Source organism: Somniosus microcephalus, chromosome 26 (assembly GCF_052327205.1).
Source record: "Somniosus microcephalus isolate GS21.2 chromosome 26, FLI_Smic_1.0, whole genome shotgun sequence".
NCBI lineage: Eukaryota > Metazoa > Chordata > Chondrichthyes > Squaliformes > Somniosidae > Somniosus > Somniosus microcephalus.
The window spans coordinates 14,221,174-14,244,398 of NC_141012.1; the positions used below are offsets into that span (position 1 = coordinate 14,221,174).

At 49.6% G+C, this 23,225-nt stretch overlaps 1 protein-coding gene across 4 annotated transcripts in view; it reads left to right on the forward strand.

Annotated features, from left to right (window-relative positions):
• The window catches only part of sidt2 (SID1 transmembrane family, member 2), a 108,914-nt gene that overhangs the window by 50,506 nt on the left and 35,183 nt on the right, over positions 1-23,225 (forward strand). For all 4 annotated transcript variants that reach the window (XM_085967861.1, XM_085967862.1, XM_085967864.1 and 1 more), the window contains exons 11-14: positions 9,576-9,647; positions 13,130-13,201; positions 18,335-18,450; positions 21,388-21,461. In XM_085967861.1, the coding sequence (XP_085823987.1) occupies positions 9,576-9,647; positions 13,130-13,201; positions 18,335-18,450; positions 21,388-21,461 (334 nt within the window). The remainder of the gene's footprint in view (positions 1-9,575; positions 9,648-13,129; positions 13,202-18,334; positions 18,451-21,387; positions 21,462-23,225) is intronic.

Sequence of the window (23,225 nt, forward strand, 5' to 3'; positions counted from 1 at the left end):
GTCTCTCTGTCGCTGTGAGTTTGGTGTGAGAGGAAGAGTCATAGGCCTAGAAATTGGGTTGGGGCGCCAAAGTGGCGCAAAAGTCGCCTGAGCGCAGGATTTAGCGCAGCGATTGGAGTAATACCGACCGCCAGAAATTCCGTTTCAGTGCCCCTCAAGGGACACGGGGCGAAGCTCGAGGCGCTCCGCGTCCCTCTTAGGGCGCTGAAACTGATTATCGCAGCGCAACGTGCCGCAGCGCCACACGCTGTGGCACGGCACGCTGCGGTACTGCAGGCCTTCCTCCCACTGTTAAGGGGGAGGTGCCTGCAACAGCGCGATCCCCGCTCACGAGTGCCGGCAAATGAGCCCGGCACCAAGGAGAAGTGCCGGGCTCTCGGGAAACAGCCGGCAATGCCGTGGGGGGGGGGTGGTTAGGAGGCCGGGGACGGAGGTGCTGGCAGGCGGCCGCCCCGCACCTCCACCTTAACTTGCGCCACTGCCGGCACAGTAAGGCCCCGTGAACCGGACGCGGGTAGCGAATGGCGCAACTGCGGCGTTCGCTACCAAATATCAGAAACGGGGCGCAAATGGGGCGCTGCGCACACCGATGACGTCATCGGTGGCGGCGCAGCGCAACAGGCTAACGCCACCATTAGCGCCCCTCCTGAATATCGCGGGAGGCGCAGCCAGTGGCGCTACAGCCACTGACTGCCTCTTTAGGCGCTAACAGGTGGCGCTACTCACCCAATTTCTCCCCCCTAGAGTCATAACGGCACAGAAGGAGGCCATTTGGCCCATCGAGTCTGCGCCGGCTCTCTAGGCAGAGCAACCCAGTCAGTCCCATTCCCCCGTTCTATCCCCGTAGCCCTGCAAGTTTATTTCTCTCAAGTGCCTATCCAGTCTCCCCTTGAAAACATTGAGTGTCTCCGCTTCCACCACTTCCGTCGGCAGCGAGTTTCAGGTCCACACCACTCGCTGCGTAAAATAGTCTTTCCTCACAGGAGGTGTCTACTTTGCAGTTATCAAATGTGGGTACTGATCAGTAGTGTTCACTCTGTTTCTCCCTGATGCACTATCAATTACTCATAAAAGACTGAGGCCTAGAAATTGGGTTCTGGCGTAGGCAGGGCTTTAGCGCCGGAAGTTAGTGCCGGCGCTAAGTCCACCTGCGCGCGCCAAAAATTCAGTAGTGCCGCGCCCAAACGGCTGCCGGCGCTACTGAAGGGTCTTTGCGGCGGTACATTGGCGCTAACTGCCGTTTCGCGCCGCAATTCCGGCGCTGCGGCACCCGATGCGGTGCGGCAGGCTGGGGACGTGCAGGCCTCCTCCTCCCGTTAAGGAGGAGCTGCCTGCACCCGGCCGCGGCCCGCGCAAATCAGCTTAAAAATGAGCCCGGCACCTCGGACAAGTGCCGGGCTTGCATCTGTTCCGGGGGGGGGGGGGGGGAGAAGTCCGGGGAGGGAGCTGCGGGCAGGCGGCCGGTGGGAAAGTGGCCGGCCGCCGCGGGGCCTTTAATGCGCCGGCGCAAACTGGAGTAAGGCACCTCTGACAGAACGTTGCTTGCGGCTGCCACGGGCGAGGCGGCCGCAACTCAATTTCGGAGTTCGGGCGGGTTACCACGGCGACCGGGACGCTGCGCACACCGATGACGTCATCGGTGCCGGCGCAGCGCTACCGGTGCAACGCCGATTTAGGGCCCCAGGGAATTTTTAAACTGGCCATAACTCTGGCGCTAGTCCCTCTAGCGCCTCAAAAGCGGCGCTAAGGCAACTGAATTTCTAGGCCTGAGAGTTAAGAGAGTAACTAAAGACTTTTATTAACAAAAGAATGAAGGTCTGCCTCGAGTGGTCGACCGGTCCAGAATACAAAGGGCTGGGGAGCAGTCACCTTTATACTAGGACTTGTGGGAGGAGTCAGCCGAGGCATGTCCAGGCATGTACACAGTGGAATACAAACAGTGGTTTACCACATTCACCCCTTGTTTAAAATTGAGTCCGGCGGGGTGAAGTGTATTAAAAGTTAGTGTATTGGAGTCTCTCCGGAGGTCTTGTCTGCCGCTGTGATTGGCGTGGCGACGGCAGGGGTAGTGGAGCTTCCGGCGTCGAGTCCTGTGTAGGCTGTGGCACAGGCGTGTCGTCCTCGTAGATGTCGAGCGGGTCGCGGGGCCCAGGCCTGCCGTCTGCTGGGGCTGGATATCGGGTCGTGGGGGGGGGGGTGGTAGTGAGTAGTGGGTTACTGCGGCCCCCGAGGGTGCAAGGTCTCTTATGGAGACTGTGTCCTCCCGCCCGTCCGGGTATGCAATGTAAGCATACTGGGGGTTGGCGTGGAGGAGGTCGACCCTCTCGACCAGGGGGTCCGTTTTATGGGTCCTCACGTGTCTTCTCAGTAGGACCGGCCCTGGGGACGTCAGCCATGGCGGTAGCGATGTCCCCGATGTGGACTTCCTTGGGAAGACAAACATTTTCTCATGAGGGGTGGCGTTAGTGGCAGTGCAGAGCAGTGACCGAATAGAGTGGAGCGCATCGGGGAGCACATCCTGCCAGCGGGAGGTTGGAAGGCCCCTAGACTTTAAGGCTAGCAGGGCGGCCTTCCAAACTGTCGCATTTTCTCTTTCCACCTGTCCGTTCCCCCGGGGGTTGTAACTGGTGGTCCTGCTTGTGGCAATACCCCTAGTTAGCAGGTACTGACGGAGTTCGTCGCTCATAAACGATGAGCCCCGGTCGCTATGGATATAGCCGGGGAAACCGAACAGGGTGAAGAGGTCGTTCAGACATTTAATGACCGTGGCACTGGTCATGTCCGGGCAGGGGATGGCGAACGGGAAACGGGAGTACTCATCAATAATATTGAGGAAGTACACATTGCGGTTGGAGGAGGGGAGAGGCCCTTTAAAATCAACGCTCAGGCGCTCGAAGGGGCGAGTGGCTTTTATCAGGTGGGCCCTGTCTGGTCTATAAAAGTGCGGTTTGCACTCAGCGCAGACTTGGTAGTTCCTGGTCATGGTCCTGACCTCCTCAATAGAGTAAGGCAGGTTGCGGGCCTTGATGAAGTGGAAGAACCTGGTGACCCCCGGGTGGCAGAGGTCATTGTGGAGGGCCCGCAGTCTATCGATCTGCGCGCTGGCGCAGGTGCCACGCGATAGCGCATCCGGGGGTTCATTGAGCTTCCCAGGCCGGTACAAGATCTCGTAATTGTAGGTGGAAAGTTCGATTCTCCACCTCAAGATCTTGTCATTTTTGATTTTGCCCCTCTGCTTGTTGTTAAACATGAAAGCAACTGAACGCTGGTCAGTGAGCAGGGTAAATCGTTTTCCGGCCAGGTAGTGCCTCCAATGACGCACAGCCTCCACAATCGCCTGGGCCTCCTTCTCAACAGCGGAGTGTCTGGTCTCCGGGCCTTGGAGGGTTCGTGAAAAGAAGGCCATGGGTCTCCCCGCCTGATTGAGGGTAGCGGCCAGGGCAAAGTCGGACGCGTCGCTTTCCACCTGGAAGGGGATGGATTCGTCCACTGCGTGCATGGTGGCTTTGGCAATGTCCTCCTTGATACGGTGGAAGGCTAAGCGGGCCTCTGCCGTCAAGGGAAAAGAGGTGGACTTGATCAGCGGACGGGCCTTGTCCGCATAGTAGGGGACCCACTGGGCGTAATAGGAGAAAAACCCTAGGCACCTCTTCAGGGCCTTGAGGCAGTGGGGCAGCGGGAGTTCCATAAGGGGACGCATCCGGTCGGGGTCGGGGCCGATGACTCCGTGTTCCACAACACAGCCAAGGATGGCGAGGCGGTTTGTGCGGAATATGCACTTCTCCTTGTTATATGTCAGGTTCAGGAGTTGGGCGGTGCGGAGGAATTTTTCGAGGTTTGCGTCATGGTCCTGCAAGTCACGGCCGCAGATGGTCACATTGTTCAGATATGGGAAAGTGGCCTGCAACGCATTTTGATCTACCATCCGGTCCATCTCCCTTTGGAAGACGGAGACCCCGTTGGTGACGCCAAAGGGAACCCTAAGGAAGTGATAGAGGCGGCCGTTTGCCTCAAAGGCAGTATACTGGCGGTCCTCAGGGCGGATAGGGAGCTGGTGGTACGCTGATTTCAGGTCAATGGTCGAGAAGACGCGGTACTGCGCGATCTGGTTGACCATATCAGCTATGCGGGGGAGTGGGTAGGCGTCCAGCAGGGTGTAGCGATTTATTGTCTGGCTGTAGTCGATGACCAGGCGCTGCTTCTCGCCGGTCTTAACGACCACAACCTGGGCTCGCCAGGGGCTGGTGCTGCCCTCAATAATCCCTTCCTTCAGGAGCCGCTCCACTTTGGTTTTAATGAAAACCCTGTCCCCGGCACTGTATCGCCTGCTCTTTGTGGCGATGGGCTTACAGTCGGGGGTGAGGTTAGCAAACAGTGGGGGGGGGGGGTGACTCTGAGTGTGGAGAGGTTGCACCTGGTGCGCGGCGGGCAATTTGGAAGCTGCTGGCTGCGGACTGTGAGTGGGGGTAGGGGTCCACCGTACACCATCGTAACACTTTTAAGGTGGCACTGAAAATCTAACCCCAGCAGGACGGCAGCGCAGAGGTCGGGCAGGACCAGAAGTTTAAAATGATCGTACACAGTCCCGTCTACTACGAGTGTCACCACGCAGTAGCCGCCGATGTCCGCCGACTGGGACTCGGAGGCCATAGAAATCCGCTGGTGCGCAGGCAGGACTGGGAGAGAGCAACGCCGCACCGTGTCGGGGTGGATGAAGCTCTCCGTGCTCCCAGAGTCAAAAAGGCAGATTGTATCGTGACCATTTACCTTAATGTCCATTGTGGAACTGGCCAGCTGGTGCGGTCTCGCTTGGTCCAGTGTAACGGATGCCAGCGTAGGGGTCGGTGTGTCACTGCGGGTATCAGATGAGGCGGTGTTGGGGGCCTGCTGCGTTCCGGCTGTCGTCCAAGATGGCGGCGTCCATGATCCCCATGTGGCTGGAGGCGTCCAAAATGGCTGCTGTACCGGTGGTTCGCACATGGCCGGGGAGGCCCAAGATGGCGGCCCGCATGGCCCACACGCGGCGCTGCTGGGGTTCGGGGTGGCTTTGGCCCTGCAGACGCTAGCGTAGTGTCCCTTCTTCCCGCAGCCCGAGCAGATCGCGTTTTTCGCCGGGCAGCGCGCTCTGGGGTGTTTTGCCTGGCCACAGAAGTAGCATTTCTGGCCTTGGGGCACTGCTGTCTGGCCTTGGGACACTGCTGCGGTAGTTGGGCCGTTGCTGGGGTGTGGCTGGGGTGGCACGGCGCTATGAGGCGGTCCTACCGTGTCCCAGGCTGTCAATCCCCGCGGCGTCCACGGTGCAGAGGAGTAGGCATCCATGCCCCGGTAGGCTGCATCCAATGATAGTGCGAGTTCAGAGGCCTTGTTGAGGTCGAGGTCACTCTGCTCCAACAGTCGCTGTCGGGTGTAATTGGATCTGTGGCCCGCTACAAAAGCGTCCCGGATAAGTTCCTCTGTGTACACGGCGGCCTTTACATCCTTACAACCACAGGCCCGGCCAAGCACAGACAGTGCCTGAAGGTATTCCACGGTCGATTCCCCAGGTTGTTGTTTACGACTCCCCAGAAGGTGCCTGGCGTACACTTCGTTCACTGGGCGCGTGTACTGGTCCTTGAGGAGCTTGATAGCGTCCGCGTACGAGGTCGCGTCTTGGATGACCGAGTACACTCGGTGGTTCACTTTGGAGGTCAGGACATCCAGTTTGTCCTCGTCCGATTTGATTGCTGCGGAGGCGGTCAGGAATTTTTCGAAACACTTAAGCCAGTGAGTAAACTTGGTGGATGAGTCCGCCTCCCGATGATCTAAGTCCAGGCATGCTGGTGTGAGGATCTTCTCCATTATAAAAATTTTGTTAATAAAATTGATGCACTATCAATTACTCATAAAAGACTGAGAGTTAAGAGAGTAACTAAAGGCTTTTATTAACAAAAGAATGAAGGTCTGCCTCGAGTGGTCGACCGGTCCAGAATACAAAGGGCTGGGGAGCAGTCACCTTTATACTAGGACTTGTGGGAGGAGTCAGCCGAGGCATGTCCAGGCATGTACACAGTGGAATACAAACAGTGGTTTACCACACTCCCCACCTGCTGTGAATTCTCCCTGAAAATTGGACTTAGAAACTCAGCAGTTGTTAGCTTTGCAAAGTTAGGTATACGGAGAAGCAAAAGAGGACACTCTGTGTTCTGTTTGAACACTTTGGCCTAGAAATTCAGTGGGCTGCGCCACCCGTGGGTCGGAAGCCACTGGCCACGCCTCCCGCTAAATTCAGCAGGACGCTAATGGCGGCGCTAGCCGTTAGCGCTGCGCCGCTGCCGATGACGTCATCGGTGTGCACAGCGCCCCGCTAATGCCCCGATCGTGATATTTAGATGCGCCCCCTGCTTTAACGCCGGGCGCTATTTGCGACCAGTTCAGGGGGGCCTACCTGCGGCGGTAGAGGCGCCAATTAAAGGAGAGGTGCGGGGCGGCCATTTTTTCTGCTGGCCGCCTGCCAGGACCTCTCCGCGCTGCCGTCCCCGGCCTCCTGAGCACCCCCCCCCCCAACGGAGTGCCAACTGCGTTCCAAGAACCCGGCACTTCTTCTCGGTGCCAGGCTCTTTTGCCGGCACTCGCGATCCTCGATCGCGCTGCACAAGGCCCCTCCCCTTTAAGAAGGGGAGGAAGGCCTGCAGTACCGCAGCGCGCCATGCCGCAGCGTGTGACGCTGCGGCACGTTGCGCAGCGATATTCAGCTGCAGCGCCCCAAGAGGGATGCGGGGCGCCTCCAGTAGCGCCACGCTTCCCTCTGGGGCGCGCAAACTGAATTTCCGGCGGCCGGCCGCGACTGCTTCCGGGGCGCTACTTTTAGTGCCCTGGCGAGGCTGGCGCCCCAAACGGGGCTATAGTGAATTTCTAGGCCTTTGTGTTTTTGTACAATGCCTGTTGCAGGAGTGATGAGTGCAGTACACCTTGCGGCCTGCCTGCAATGATGTCAATAGAGTTTGGGAACATTAATAAATCTGCTGGTTGACATTTCAATTCCCAGTGTCAACATTCATGCATTTCATATACAGTCTTCGTTACAAAGGTGATGGAAATATAATATGCAACGTAGCTTTTAAACCTCATCAGGCTTCGTGGAACAAATGCGTACAGGATCCATCATCACTAAGTTCAGTAAATTAGTGAAACATATTACTTCCTAACATCTGCTTATATGACAATATCAACAACAACTTGCACTTATATAGCGCCTTTAACGTAGAAAAATGGCGCAAGACGCTTCACAGAAGAGCAATCGGACAAAAATAGATGCCGAGCCAGAGAAGGAGTCATTAGGAAGGGCGTCTAAAAGCTTGGCCAAAGAGATGGGTTTTAAGGAGGCTCCTGGAGGAGGAGAGGGAGGTGGAGTGATTTAGGGAAGGGCTTCCAGAGTGTGGGTCCTATTCAGCCGAAGGCATGGCCAACAATAATGGGGCAAAGGCAGGGGAGGGAGCACAACATTCCCCATTGGATGTATTGGTGACTATCTTATATTTATGGCCAATCGTTTTGGTCTTCCCCACAAGTGGAAACATCTTTTCTACATCTGCCCGATCAAAACCATTTCATAATCTTAAAGGCCTCTATCAGCCCTCAGCCTTCTCTTTTCTAGAGAAACATTTGGTTTGTTTGCTTTCAACGCCTGACGGAAGGGACTTGACTTGTGTCAAAATTTATTAATGGGTACGATAGCAAAATACTGCAGATGCTGGAAATCCGAAATAACAACAGAAAATGCTGGAAAAACTCAGCAGGCCAGGCAACATCCGTGGAGAGAAATTAGTCAACGTTTCGAGTCAAAATCCTTTATCAAGGTCATTTGAGCAAGGCGTCACTGGGTCATTTCTGGCTCTCCTCCTTCCCCAAACGGTTTGGGGAGGAAAATGCTCGCCTTATGTTTCTAAACCTCAGTTGAGAACCATTGAGAATGTGTTATTTTTAAAGTGAAAATCCAGATTGTTCTGGTCAGAAGCCCATTTTGATTTCCCAACCTTGCAGTCACACACAGTCAGTTACTTTTGTTACATGTCTTGTTGCTGAAGCTGTGTACGTTCTTGCTGTGCCTCGGCAATTCATTTATTGAAAGCCATTAAATTTGTTGATGGCCCTGATTGACCCCACGCGGCCTGGCACATGTCCCTGGCACATGTCCCTTCATCTGATGGTTCCTGGCAGAACCTCAATGTCCCATTCATTGGCCAATTAGACCACAAGATAGGACATTCATTGTCTCAGTGCATAGCCAATGCAGATCATGGTTAATCTAAAAATTAAACAATTGAATTTTTTAAATAAATGCACAAGGTTTATGTCTTTTCTGGTCCAACTTTTTTTTGCGCTCTGTAGGGTGAGAAATGTTCATATTAGGGAATGGAGAACTTTCCATTTTAGACCCTCATTGCCAGCATCAAGCACTCCAGGTCAAGTTAAATGCAGAGGAAAGCTCCTTATACCCTGCCATAATGATGGGCCTCAGCCACAACCTTTAGAAGTGCATTCCTTCTGCACCAGTGTGAGATGTTTCCATTTCCTGCACCAGCCACGATGTGGCCTCTCTGAATGCAGTTGTCAATTTAGCACCTCATTAAGGGGCAGTTTTGTGCTGTAGGTCCATGCCTGCTAGGAATTGGATTAAGACTGCCCCAAGCTCATTTCACAATGACATTGGTCTCTGCGCATAGCTCAAAACAGGCGATAGGGAAATGGCAACCCGTTTCACACTGCAACTGAATTTATTTTCCACTGAAGTGACGGTAGAACAGGCTGTCGATTCACTATCGCTGGTGGTGCTACTGGCGAAGACCAATTTCACCTCCGTCAACTTTTCAGCCAGTCGACAGAGGAGACTTTCATGTTAGCAGTCTGGACTAGATTAGGACCCTGGTCCCAGAGTTGAATTATATGTTTTCTTTTAGTGCATCAGCTCAGCCGCTGCTGAAACCCTCATCCATGCCTTTGTTACCTCTAGACTTGACTATTCCAACACACTCCTGGCTGGCCTCCCACATTCCACACTATGTAAACTTGAGGTCATCCAAAACTCGGCTGCCCGTGTCCTAACCCATTACCCCTGTGTTCACTGACCTACATTGGCTCCCGGTTAAGCAGCGCCTCGATTTCAAAATTCTCATCCTTGTTTTCAAATCCCTCCATGGCCTCGCTCCTCCCTATCTCTGTAATCTCCTTCAGCCCCACAACCCCCCGAGATATCTGCGCTCCTCTAATTCTGCCCTGCTTGAGCATCTCTGATTATAATCGCTCAACCATCGGTGGCCGTGCCTTCTGTTGCTTGGGCCCTAAGCTCTGGAATTCCCTGCCTAAACCTCTCCGCCTTGCTACCTCTCTTTCCTCCTTTAAGCCACTCCTTAAAACCTACCTCCTTGACCAAGCTTTTGGTCACCTGCCCTAATTTATCCTTATGTGGATCGATGTCAAATTTGTTGTCTTAAAATACTCCGGTGCAGCGCCTTGGGACATTTTACTATGTTAAAGGCGCTATATAAATATGAGTTGTTGTTGCATTGCTTAAAACCTAGTGGTCTGTTTCGTTTCAGCTGGCAGTTACACCCCCCAGAGCCCGGACCTCTACACTGGAAGTTCAGTGTGTCAAAGTTACGGCTCCTTTGGTAAGACCAACTATTAATGATGTATTAAGGTTAATGCTAAATGTATCGGGGTACGATTGGGGAGGCTCTGTTCTCACCGCAGTGTCTCGCTTAACGTCAGTGCAGCGAGGTGAATCAGGTATGGAGGTCAGCATGCCTGATTTGAAACGCTTCCAGTTTTCTGATCACTAAGATCAGTGATTTCCGTGCCTGATTTTCTAACCCAAGCTCCCATCGAGCAACACTTGAGCGGAGTCTCCAATAATTGACCATTTTTAAAAAAAAATTCGTTCGTGGAATGAGGGCGTTGTTGGCAAGGCCGGCGTCCCTAGATGTCTTGAGAAGGTGGTGGTGGGCCGCCTTCTCGAACCGTATTCTTTGTTGTGGTTTGACACAACTCAGTGGGGGCGATTTTGCCAATGGGGGCGCGTTGGAGGCGGGACTGCTGCTTGTCGGGTATTAGTCCCGCCTCCATCGACTTGTGGCCAACCCACGCTATTTTCCCTTGATTGACCTTGTTAAGCCCGCCCAGCGGGCTCAGCAGGCCAATTAAGGGGAAGCTGGTTACAGAGAACGTCAGCGTATGACGCTTCATCTGTCAAAACTTTTTCACAGATGAATTGTCATCGTTTGACAGCTCTGTGAAGCTGTCAAACACTGACATTCTCTGTTGTTTGATGAGTTCTTGTATTCAAGACTCCTCAAACCTCTTTCTTTAGCAGAAATTAGATGGTTGTTGCATCGGAGAATGCAGCAGCCATCTGTCATCTCTGCCAGTGAGGTGCGAGACTCTCCGCATCCCCAACTGTTGAAGCCTGCAGCAAGAAACAAAGGTAAGTAAACATTTTCTATCACTTTTCACTCACCTCACACACTCACCTCTCCACACTTGCACCCATCACTTACCTTCACAGCGCACCTTTGCCCCCCGCAGACCCACTGTTCGCCTCAGTGACCCTGGCGGGGTTTTCCCAATGTCGGGAAGCCCGCGCCTCTGTTGGAAAAATGGGGATAATCCTCTTAACTGCTTGTTAACTACCTGTTAACAGGCAGTTAAGTGGCTGTAATCCCCTTCCCGCCTCGAGGAGACGGGACCCAGCGCGGGACAGCTACCCGCCTCCTGAGAAGATGGCACGGCGGCGGGTCGGGGGCGGGGCCCGCCTCCAAACCCGCCTCCCCAGGGCTGGCAAGATCGCGCCCAATGACACAGCTTCAGAGGGCAGTCAAGAATTAACCACGTTGGTGAGGGACTGGAGTCACATATAGGCCGGACCGGGTAAGGACGACAGGTTTCTTTCCCTAAAGGGCATTGCTGAACCAGTTGGGTTTTTACAACAACCCGACAGCTTCATGGTCACTGTTACTGATACCGACTTTTTATTTCCAGATTTTTCAAACTGAATTAAAATTCTCAAACTGCCGTGGTGTGATTTGAAATCATATTCTCCGGATTATTAGTCCAGGCCTCTGGATTACTAGTCCAGTAACGCTACCGTACCCTAGACTTATAAAATTTTCAAGTGTTATCCTAAATGCTACCAATTTCTCTAAATAACTCCAAACATCTCATGTTGGTCAATGTATCGTACTGTAATATTGTACTAGAGGAATCCACAAATAGGACTATAACTGCAAAAGACAATGTGAACACCTTTCCATCGAACCCTTGAAGAGAAGCACTGTGGACACTCAGGGCGTGAACACTATTCTGGATCAATGCACGATAGATTTCCTGAGGAGTTCTGTGCTTGGATCAAATTTGTTCCTGAATTCTATTAACGGCACCTTGAATTCCCATCCTTGGATTAGGATTATTTGATCAGATTTGGGTTTGGCCAGATTCCTGTTCCTCAGAACTTTTACTCTTCTGTGTGTTTGTCATTTCCCTCCCTGGTTAGGGCCCCACCTGCACTATCTCCTCACCGAGGTGGGAGGCTGGTCACTTACACCAAGGACTCCACCAGGTACGGTCCCATAGTACAATAGCAAAAACTGCGGATGCTGGAAATCTGAAATAACAACAGAAAACGCTGGAAAAACTCAGCAGGCCAGGCAGCATCCGTGGAGAGAGAAACAGGGTCAACGTTTCAGGTCGATGACCCTTCGTCAGAACTGGAAAAAAGCAGGAAAAGGAATAGATTGTGAAGCAAGTTAGGGGCTGGGAAAAGGGGGAGGGGATGAAAGAACAAAAGGGAAGGTCAGTGATGGGATAGAAAGCAGGAGAGATTAAGAGACATTGAGAGACATTAAGAGATATTCAAGGCAAGAGGAGGTGGTAATGGGAAAGGTTAAGGAACAAAGGATGGCTCTAGATGAGGTGTGAATAGCGCTGGCAGAATGAAGGACAGCTGCCATGTGGGAGGGAAGAAAAGGTACCAAGTTCTCTTCCCAGTCAGTGCCGCATTGGGTGATCTCAGTTGGGGCAGCAGTACGGGGGCTGCAAATGCTAGGGAGGGTGAAAATCAGTTCAGGTTCCTGCTCCTGATCAATGTCTGGTAGCGCCTTGTGGAAGCTTTGTGTGTGTGTGTGGACGTCCAATGTGTAGAGGATTGGGTTTGCCCGTGATGCCAGCGTGGTTGAATAGCCAAATGACATTCACCGTCTAGGCTCACACCTGGAGAATGGCTACTCGAGCGAGGCCAGCCTCTGGGGTTGAAATCTCATCGTTTTATAGCACAGTTGCACTAATAATCAGCGTGTTTCACCATCCAAGCACCTGTTGTGCTATTTTCAGTCTGAGGCATCTACACACTGTTGTGTTCTGCTGAAATCAACTTGAGCGTTATTATCTTGAGGGGTCAGGTGGGTCGCCTGCTCTCTGACCACTACCATTGCCCGTGTAGTTGGTACCCAGAAGACGCTAGCCCCGACTCTCCCCTCTAATTTTTCCCTGCCATACCGAGAGATACTGCGGCCTCTACTCTGAGTTCAAATCCCACCATGGCTGCTCAGGAATTTAAATTCAGTTAATTAAATAAATCTGGAATAAAAAGCTAGTATCAGTAATGGTGACCGTGTAACTACCGGATTTTTGTAAAAACCCATCTGGTTCACTAATGCCCTTTAGGGAAGGAAATCTGCCGTCCTTACCCGGTCTGGCCTATATGTGACTCCAGACCCCACAGCAATGTGGTTGACTCTTAACTGCCCTCTGAAATGGCCAAGCAAACCACTCAATTGTACAAGGCGGCTCACCACCACTTTCTCAAGGCCTTGCCAGCGACGCCTACATTCCGTGAATGAATAATTTTTTAAAAACTCTGGCGCCTTCCCACTCACTGGGGCTAAGGTCGAGAGGAGTGGGGACAATTACTGAGGTTAATTACATGAGGGAGAAAAGAATAGAGGGTGTGTTGATGGGGTTAGATGAAGAGGGGTGGGCGGAGGCTCGTGTGGAGCATAAACACTGGCACGGACCAGTTGGGCCGAATGGCCTGTTTCTGCTGTAAATACTGTGTAAGACTTTGTAATTCTAAGAGGCTTATCTTCAATGGTTGTTGCAGAGAATGACTCCATTCTTGGATCTGAAGCAATTACAGACAGCATGGAATCAGATTCTACCTACCGTTACATGGGTAAGGTGTCAACTCCGATTGTTTATCATATCCTCGCAATACACAGTTTGGTTCAGGTTATTTCATTGAGCATTCCAATCAGACAAATCATCAGATTTCACTAGGGGTTGCCAACCTTCCAGGATTGCCCTGGAGTCTCCAGGAATTGAAGATTAATTCATGTTTTTGGGACACGAAGGGAATCAAGGGATCGGGCAGGGAAAGTGGAGTTGAGGTCGAAGATCCGCCATGATCTTAATGAATGGCGGAGCAGGATCGAGGGGCCGAATGGCCAACTCCTGCTCCCGTTTCTTATGTCCTTAATCTCTGCTGTGAGCAAACCAGAAGGAAAATCATAAAAAAAATGATGTTTTTTTCCTATTCTTTGAACACTTTTGTTTATTAGTTAGATAAATCATAAAATCATAGAAATTTATGGCACAGAAGGAGGCCATTCGGCCCATCGTGTCTGTGCCGGTCGAAACAGAGCCATCCAGCCTAATCCCACTTTCCAGCTCTTGGTCCGTAGCCCTGTAGGTTACGGCACATCAAGTGCAGATCCAAGTACTTTTTAAATGTGATGAGGGTTTCTGCCTCTCCCACCCTTTCAGGCAGTGAGTTCCAGACCCCCACCACCCTCTGGGTGAAAAATGTTCTCCCTCAACTCCCCTCTAATCCTTCTACCCATTACTTTAAATCTATGCCCCCTGGTTAGTGACCTCTCTGCTGAGGGAAATATTGGAAATGGGGGAAAAAGGACTGTTTGATTGTGTAGGGTTGTTGGAGCCAGGCGGTTGAGTGATGTTACCTTCAGGATTACATCCAACCAGAGTCCGCAACTCTAGATTACACACCTGTTGGCAGGTTAAGTTGTTGACCACCTTGATCAATAAAGATCCCACCACATCAATCGCAAGAGACCATGATGGTCCCAGGCTTGATCCCAATCTGTTATAGGAATTTATTTTTTTATTATTTTGAACCAAGGGTTTTCACCACCAGATTATTCACTGAACAGAAAACTTTGTGGGGCGTGGAAGCTGTCTAGACTGTGTCCGTGACTGTTGGGTCAGTCATGGGATGAGTTCCTTTTCTCAATGTAGCATTAGCCAGGGTGTAAATGAGAGGAGAGGCCTCGCTCACTTCCCCGGTTTATTTTTTGATTGAGGAGCCAAACTCGAGGGCCAAAGGGAGGGACAAGATGAGTTAAAGCAGGAAGAAGTGATGAGGGGGGGCGGGGTTGTGGTATATACCGAGCACGGGTTTTCAAAAGACTAACTAACGAGGCAGAGAAAGTAAGAAACGGTTTTGGCAACCACACTCAGGCCACTCGAGCATTATTGTAGGAGTTAGTGGGATCTATGGGGTGATGATACTAAAACCAGTAGGCCTGCGGTAAAGTTATTGATTTGCCAGGTTACAAGGATGTGTCAAAAACATTTCAAACTAACCAAAATCACCTTTTTTTCCCCCTCCCCCCAAGTCTGCTGTTTAAAGTTCCGTGAAATTGCTTTTTACTCAATAGGTCAAGACCAGTTCAAACGACAGAGCTTCTGTATTCGTCTGAGAGGTTTCGACATCGGTAGTGTCTTTTGTAATAGATTTAAAAGTTCTTTTCCGCAAAAAAAAATCGCAACAGAATCACTGTGAATGCGGCGAATATCTGATCGGCATGCCCCAGATTCTTCAATCACTCCTGGCCACTGTTAACTATTGAAGCACAGACTTAGCAGTTTCATGTGAGGAATGTTCACGTGATCAGCACCAACATTCTCTTTAAGCTGCGCGGCGGCACAGCGCTCCGGGGATCCCATGCAGCCGGGTGGCCAGCTTGCCAATGTACAAACAGCGCACGCGCGGTACTCTGAATGACCCGCGTAGCCCTTTAAAGGGGCCACGGGGCGCCAAAACAAATTAGAGGGAACATTGATCAGCGCTTCCATTTGGGAGGCATCTATTATTTTAAAGTAATACGAGATTGGGGATTTATGTCAAGATATACTTTTTTGTCTCCCGCCACGTTTTGCTCTGTGTTTTGAGGTTGGATCAAAAACTGAAATAGGTTTGCGCTGAGTTATCCGATCTCAGTTGGGCTCTGAACCCCTGGGCTAGGGAGGGCTAAAACCAGCCAGGGTTCCTACCCTTGATTGTTACCCCCATCTACCTCTCCAGAAAGCATGCATGTGCGTGGACATCAGGCAAGGGCTAAAATGTGAAGGCGCCCACGGTGGAATAGCCGGCCGACGCTCATTGTCTGCTTATGGGCGCTGGCGAGTGGCCCGCGCCTGCGAGTGGAAGCCTGCCCAGTAAAACGCAGTGCCTTGAGGAGAGGAGGGGAGAAAATTTGGCGGGGGCTGGGGGGGGGGAGAAAATTTGGCGGGGGCTGGGGGGGGGAAGAAACTAAAATAAATGCTATATGAACGTAACCTGGTGCTTGAAGCGGCCCCTGAGGTACCCGCTGAATTGGGGTTTTGCTGATGCGTGTAAACTTGAACCTGCTAAGTCTGTGTACCAAATATGGATCGCTGTGATTTCAAAATATTTATCTCAGAAATACGGCACAGTGTAAATCCAGCAGACCCTCTGTGTAATAATCTCGTTGGGAACTGACTCTGAGCTGGTGAGGGGTGTGTTTATAGAGAGGGTAGGGTCACAGGGTATCTTATTAATAACTTCAATGTTAGGGAGAGAATTCACAAAATTGTCGAAGGGGTCAAATCCCAGGGTACACAAGTTTAAAAAATTAGGAATTTAGTGGTAAGAAGGGCAGTCAGTTGGAACTTTTTCACCAATGGGTAATTGTTGGGGGGTAAGTTACTGGGGAAGACCATTGTAGTGGACGCTGTAAGCAAGTTTCAAGAGACAATTGGATTCCTGGAGAGGGAAGGAGTTGAAGAAGATGGTGATAATATAAGAGCAGGAGCAGGGTTTTCCATCCAATGAGGATGCACCTCCATTTTGATAGCCATGGCAACTCTATTGTTTTAATGACATTTTCCTGCTCTCTCGCTTCCATATCCCTTAATACTCAAGTAAGCATCTATCTCTCTTTTAAACATAGATATATTTCTTAAGGCTAAAGGGATCAAGGGATATGGGGAGAAAGCAGGGACAGGGTACTGAATTTGGATGAACAGCCATGATCTCATTAAATGGCGGAACAGGCTCGAGGGGCCGAATGGCCTACTCCTGCTCCTATCTTCTATGTTTCTAAGTAAACATCGCAGCTGATTCAGCAGCTGTGCCCGTGTCCTACATTCTGACAACCCATAGTGTGAAGAAGTTGGTAGGTTTGTCTGATCTAGCCGAAATGGCGTGACTTGTTGGGACTAATGGGCTTTTCCTGTTCCTAAAAATCCTTTAGGCTCTTATGTTAAAGGTCGTAAAATCATATGCATTATATTAAGAGGTCACAGTCTACCCGAGAATATTACAGCGTGACTGTCTGCTGTCTTTCCAAGGATATGTTCACAAGGATTCTTAAATTAAATTGACCTCAGATCAAGTGTTGAGGCCGCTCCATGCATGTACCTGTGGCGATCTAATCTCTACGGTTGTTGGAATCAAAATACAAACGTGAAAACAAATTTCTTCAAAGGAATAATTAGGTAGCTTTCTCAGCGCTCGGCTCCAGAGGTCCATGGAGAGCTACTTTCATTGGTAGAGTCAGGTGACTGGACTGAGGTACCCATGTGTTACAGAGCCAGCCTGTAGTTCACAATTAAGAAACATTCCACCATTACACAAAATAAAAATATTATCCTATTATGATTTGATGGCTATGCGCAAATATTTTAAAAGAAAGAAAGACTTGCATTTATTTAGCGCCTTTCACGACCACCGGACATCCCAAAGTGCTTTACAGCCAATGAAGTAATTTTTGAAGTTGTAAGGTAGGAAACGTGGCAGCCAATTTGCACACAGCAAGATCCCACATACAGCAGTGTGATAATGACCAGATAATCTGTTTTTAGTGATGTTGGTTGAGGGATAAATATTGGCCCCAGGAATAGCTCCCCCTGCTCTTCTTCGAAATAGTGCCGTGGGATCTTTTACATCCACCCGAGAGAGCAGACGGGGCCTCGGTTTAACGTCTCATCCGAAAGACGGCACCTCCGACATTGCGGCTCTCCCTCAGCACTGCACTGGGAGCGTCAGCCTAGATTTTTGTGCTCAAGCCTCTGGAGTGGGACTTAAACCCACAAACTCTGACTTGGAGATGAGAGTGCTACCCACTGAGCCACTGGCTGACATGTTGATTCATTTCTAGACGATTCGGCAATAAATCTTAGTGAGGAGCTCAGTGCAGCGCAGGGCATGAGGTAGCATCACACTAGCGGAAATCAGACCAGATTAAATACAACGCTCCGTTAACCCATTTAATTAACTGGGTTAACAGCTGCATAAAAATAGAATATAAAGAAATTACTCATTAACTACTGTTCAATTAGAGCAAGTTAAAACCTTGAACAGCATTGGATTTGAACTGTTAGGACAGTCTCAGATTTACATGAGAAATTAAGACAAACACATCAATATTAATGCATACATGTGCACGGCATGGAGTACATGAATGTTAATATATGCTCTACATACGCCTGAATATTAATGTGAGGGAAATGGCCGTTACTTAGGGTCTCCTTCAGGCAAAAGAAGTGTAACATCCATCCAGACCAGGAGGTCCTAGGCTCAATCCTAGATCTTTGCCGAGCTCACTCAGCTATGACAGTAAGGGAACTGCAGTTGGCCTCAGTCCCCTGGCGTATAGAGAGGTGGAAATCAGCCAGGGTTCCTGTTCCTGATTGTACTGGAAAAGTGCACATTGGGTGAAGACTAAATCTGCTTGATTGTGATGCCACCACAGCGAACTAGCCTGCCAATATTTGCTGCCCAGAATCAGGTGTGAAGAATGGCTGTTCCGGTGAGATTTTAGAGACGCGATAGCATCTCTGGAGCAGTACCCCAGATAAGAGTCGATTCTTGGCACTGCCTCGCCTGCCCGTGTCCAGCACGTTGGCGGCTCTGGACAGTGCGAGCAGTTGTGACACTTTTGTCGAGGATATTTGCTCGGTCTTCTCCTGTGATCGGAGTACTTTGTGGCCAATGCTTTTTTTCCCCGCGGACCTTTCGTTAACCTTTCCTGCCCCTTCACAGAGCGGCCACTAGAGAACGTGATCCGACCACGTCTCGATTCACTCAGCTCCATCGAGGAAGATGAATACGACACACTGGCAGACATCGATTCCGATAAAAATGTCATCAGAACCAAGGTTTGTGTCCTTCAATTCACCATACAGCTTCATAAAAAAGTTCATTCTCAGAATGTGGGCGTCATTGGAAAGGCTGGCATTTAAAAAGAAAAACATTTATAAGGCGCCTTTCACGACGTCCCAAAGCGCTTTACAGCCAACAAAGTACTTTTGAAGTCTAGTCATTGTTGTAATGTATCACACAGCAAGCTTCCACAAACAGCAATGTGATAATGACCAAATAATCTGTTTTTGTTACGTTGATTGAGGGATAAATATTGTCCAGGACACCAGGGATAATTCCCCTGCTCTTCTTTGAAATAGTGCCATGGGATTTTTTACATTCACCTGAGAGAGCAGACAGGGCCTCAGTTTAACGTCTCACCTGAAAGACAGCACCTCCGACAGTGTGGCACTCCCTCTGCACTGCACTAGAGTGTCAGCCTGGATCTTTGTACTCAGGTCTCTGGAGTGGGACTTAGAACCCACAACCTCCTGACTCACAGGCGAGGGTGCTGCCCACTGAGCCACAGCTGACACTTATCCAATTGAGCAGCTTGCTAGACCACTTCAGAGGATAGTTGAGTCACCACAGTGGTGTGGGGCTGGTGGCAGATCACCTTCTCTAAGGGCATTAGTGAGCCAGTTGGGTTTTTATGACAATCTGGACACTTTTTTACTGACACCAGCTTTTTATTAGAAGACTTCTTTTACATTCTCAAACTGCCATGGTGTCATTTGACCTCACATTCTGCACTGGATAATTAACCCAGGCCTCTGGATTACTAGTCCAGTAACATAACCACCACACTAGCGTATCCCCTGTTATTGTGCTGGCTATAATGTTGGTTTCCTTATCTCCCGTCCTTGGCTTTAGAGCAAAAATCATCTTACAGCTGTGTTCTGCCAGCAGCAAAATACTGCTCAACATTATTTTTGTTTATTAGTACTCTATGTCCCAAGAGATTAGATGGGAGATAACAGTGTACCAGGGCTTAATGCGTTCCTTTGAAACTCCTTCACTATTTTAGCTGAGGCTCTAACCCATTTAAAATAAAGTGCCTATAAAACTGATTTTAAAAACACTTTAGAACTTGGAGAAAGAAAGAGAGGTTTTAATTTCGATAGCGCCTTTCACGACCTCAGGACGTCCCAAAGCGCTTCACAGCCAATTAAGTACTTTGGTTGAAGTGTAGTCACTGTTGTAATGTCGGAAACATGGCAGCCAATTTGCGCACAGCAAACAGCAATGTGATAATGATCAGATAACCTGTTTGTTGGTTGAGCGATAAATGTTGGCCTGGACACCGGGAAACTCGAGGCTCTATTTCAAATACTGCCGTGGGATCTTTCACATCCGCCTGAGAGAGCAGACGGAGCCTCGGTTTAACGTCTCATCTGAAAGACGGCACCTCCGACAGTGTAGCACTCCCTCAGCACTGCACTGCAGTGGTAGCCGAGATTATGTGCTTAAATCCCTGGAATGGGGCTTGACCCCATGACCTTCTGACTCAGATACGAGAGTGCTACCTACTGAGCCAAGACTGGCAGAATTTAATTTCTTCAATTCTATCATCTGGAATTATGAGTTCCAAGCACTAGGGTTTATTTCTAGAGGGATCGAAATGAAAAAGAGGACAAGTTATGCTGAACCTGTATTGAACCTTGGTTAGACCACACTTGGAGTACTGCGTGCATTACTCCATTACTGGTCGCCATATTATAAAAAGGATATAGAGGCACTGGAGAGGGTGCAGAGAAGATTTACAAGCATGATACCAGCAATGCGAGGGTATACATATCAGGAAAGGATGAACAGGCTGGGTCCCTTTTCTCTTGAAAAAAGGCTGAGGGGTGACCTAATAGAGGTCTTTAAAATTATGAAAGGTTTTGATAGAGTGGATACAGAGAGAGTGTTTCCACTTGTGGGGAAGAGCATAACTAGAGGCCATCAATATAAGATAGTCACCAAGAAATCCAATAGGGAATTCAGAAGAAACTTCTTTACCCAGAGAGTGGTGAGAATGTGGAACTCGCTACCACAGGGAGTGGTTGAGGCGAATAGTATAGATGTATTTAAGGGGAGGCTGGACAAGCATATGAGGGAGAAGGGAATAGAGGATTATGCTGATAGATTTAGATGAGGAAAGACGGGAGGAGGCTCGAGTGGAGCATAAACACCGGCATGGACTGGTTGGGCCGAATGGCCTGTTTCTCTTTGGTCTGAAATTGTAGACTATTGTCGTCAATTTCAGACTATAAATTGATCCCTGTATTTCTTTACTTTTTTATTTTTTCTTCTTGTTTCTTCACATGGTAGCTGTTAATGTTGCTGCCATCATCATTCACATTTCATCTAGAGCCATCTTTTGTTTCTTAACTTGTCCCATTACCTTTCCTTTCGCCTTACACCATCATCCCTTTTGTCAGTCAATCTCTCCTGCCTTCCATCCTATCACAGACCTTCCCTTTGTTCTTCCCTCCCCTCCTCCCTGCCTAAAAATCTCCCTTCCCTAACCTTTTCCAGTTCTGACGAAGGGTCATCGACCCGAAACGTTAACTCTGTTTCTCTCTCCTCGATGCTGCCTGACCTGCTGAGTGTTTCCAGCATTTTCTGTTGTTATTTAATAATTCATAATGTCCGTTTACTCCACTTCTGCAGGATTTCTGCTAATTTTCATGGATTTACCCCGCGCCCGCCCCCAAAGTGTTTTAGTTACAAGTTGTTGCCGAAATACCGTACACGTTTAGAACGTAACTGAGCATGAACCAGAAAGGGAAGTGGAGAGATGTCGAATCTGCTTCTAATTCAGTGAAAGCTGACACTGTACCCCACAATGCTTGTGTTACATTTTTCAGACTGCATGTCGCTCGACATTCCCAGGGCAAGGCCACACGCTGGAAAAGAGCCGAAAACCTTTTCTGAAAAATTGTCTTTTTTCCTTTGTGTATTTGCAGAAGTTTCTGTACGTCTCTGACCTCGCCCGGAAGGACAAGCGAGTTCTCAGCAAAAAATACAAAATCTACTTCTGGTTAGTTCATTTTCTAATGTCAGGGATTCGCTGAATGTTTGTTTTTATTTGTTAATTTTCCTTGTGCCCCTCCAGTTTGCCCCGCCCCCGAGATTCTGATTCCAGCTGGGATATTGTTTTTGCGAGCACCATCCGTCCTGCGGTATTTTCCCCAGTAGCCATTGTTCATGATTTTGGGCAGGCTATTTAACCATGGAGGGCCATCACAGCCGAGGATCACCCTTTCGTCACCGATAAGTCTTGCTGCAATTATATAGAGCCTTAGTGAGACCACACCTGGAGCATTGTGTACAGTTTTGGTCTCCTTACCTAAGGAAGGATATACTTGCCATAGAGGGAGTGCAACGAAGGTTCACCAGACTGATTCCTGGGATGGGGGGATTGTCCTATGAGGGGAGATTGAGTAGACTAGGCCTACATTCCCTAAAATTTATAAGAATGAGAGATGATCTCATTGAAACATATAAAATTCTTACAGGGTTGGACAGGGTAGATGCTGGGAGGATGTTTCCTTTGGCTGGGGAGCCTAGAACTAGGGGTCACAGTCTCGGGATAAGGGACTGAGATGAGAAGACATTTCTTCACTCAAAGGGTTGTGAATCTTTGGAATTCTCTACCCCAGAGGGCTGTGGAGGCTGGGTCGTTGAGTATATTCAAGACAGAGATTGATAGAATTTTGGATACTAAAGGAATCAAGGGATGTGGGGATAGTGCGGGAAAGTGGAGTTGAGGTCAAAGATCAGCCATGATCTTATTGAATGGCGGAGCAGGTTCGAGGGGCCGAATGGCCGACTCCTGCTCCTATTCTTACGTTCTTACATCCAACACACGTGCAATTTCCAGTACAGTGAATGAGGGTTAAGAACTCTGGCAGATTTCTCCTGCCTTCCTAGCTCAAGAGCCCCAATTAATCTGCTCCTAACACCGCTCCGCTGGGATCAGCGAACTTAGCGCAGACTGGAAATCAGATCTGGGATTTTCACCGTGCGGTGAACTTACCAACTAAGCCACTGGGACAGCCCTTATGCAGAGAGTTAGTAAAAGCAGTAGCCCGTGAGACGGACATGTATGTAACCTGGTGAAAGGACACAACAGATGTGAGACTTGTGTTAATCGTGGCTTCATAGTAGTTGCGGACAGGCAGGGTGGGTATTTAAAGGTGTACAGCTAATAGGATATGGGAGCACAGTGGCATAGTGTGTGTGTGTGTGTGTGTGTGTGTCACTCTAGGGATACTCTAGCCTTTTACTGGAATGGGACCAGGGATGAGGGATTTCAGTTATGTGGAGAGACTGAAGAAGCTGGGGTTGTTCTCCTTAGAGCAGAGAAGGTTGAGAGGAGATTTGATAGAGGTGTTCAAAATCATGAAGGGTTTTGATGGAGTAAATAAGGAGACACTGTTTCCACTGGCACAAGGGTTGGTAACCAGAGGACACAGATTTAAGATAATTGGCAAAAAAACAGAGACGACTTGAGGAAACATTTTTTATCACAGTGAGTTGTTGTGATCTGGAATGCACTGCCTGAAAGAATGGTGGAGGCAGATAAAATACTAACATTTAAAAGAGAATTGTATAAATGACAGGGCTATGGGGAAAGAGCAGGGGAATGGGACTAACTGGATAGCTCTACCAGGCATGGGGGGCCCGAATGGCCTCTTTCTGTGCTGTATTATTCTATGATTCTACGTGACTCACTGTGATTCTGTTGAGGTTGATTTCACAGAATATTTCAGGGAGATTGCAAGCCCTTGGTATATCTTAG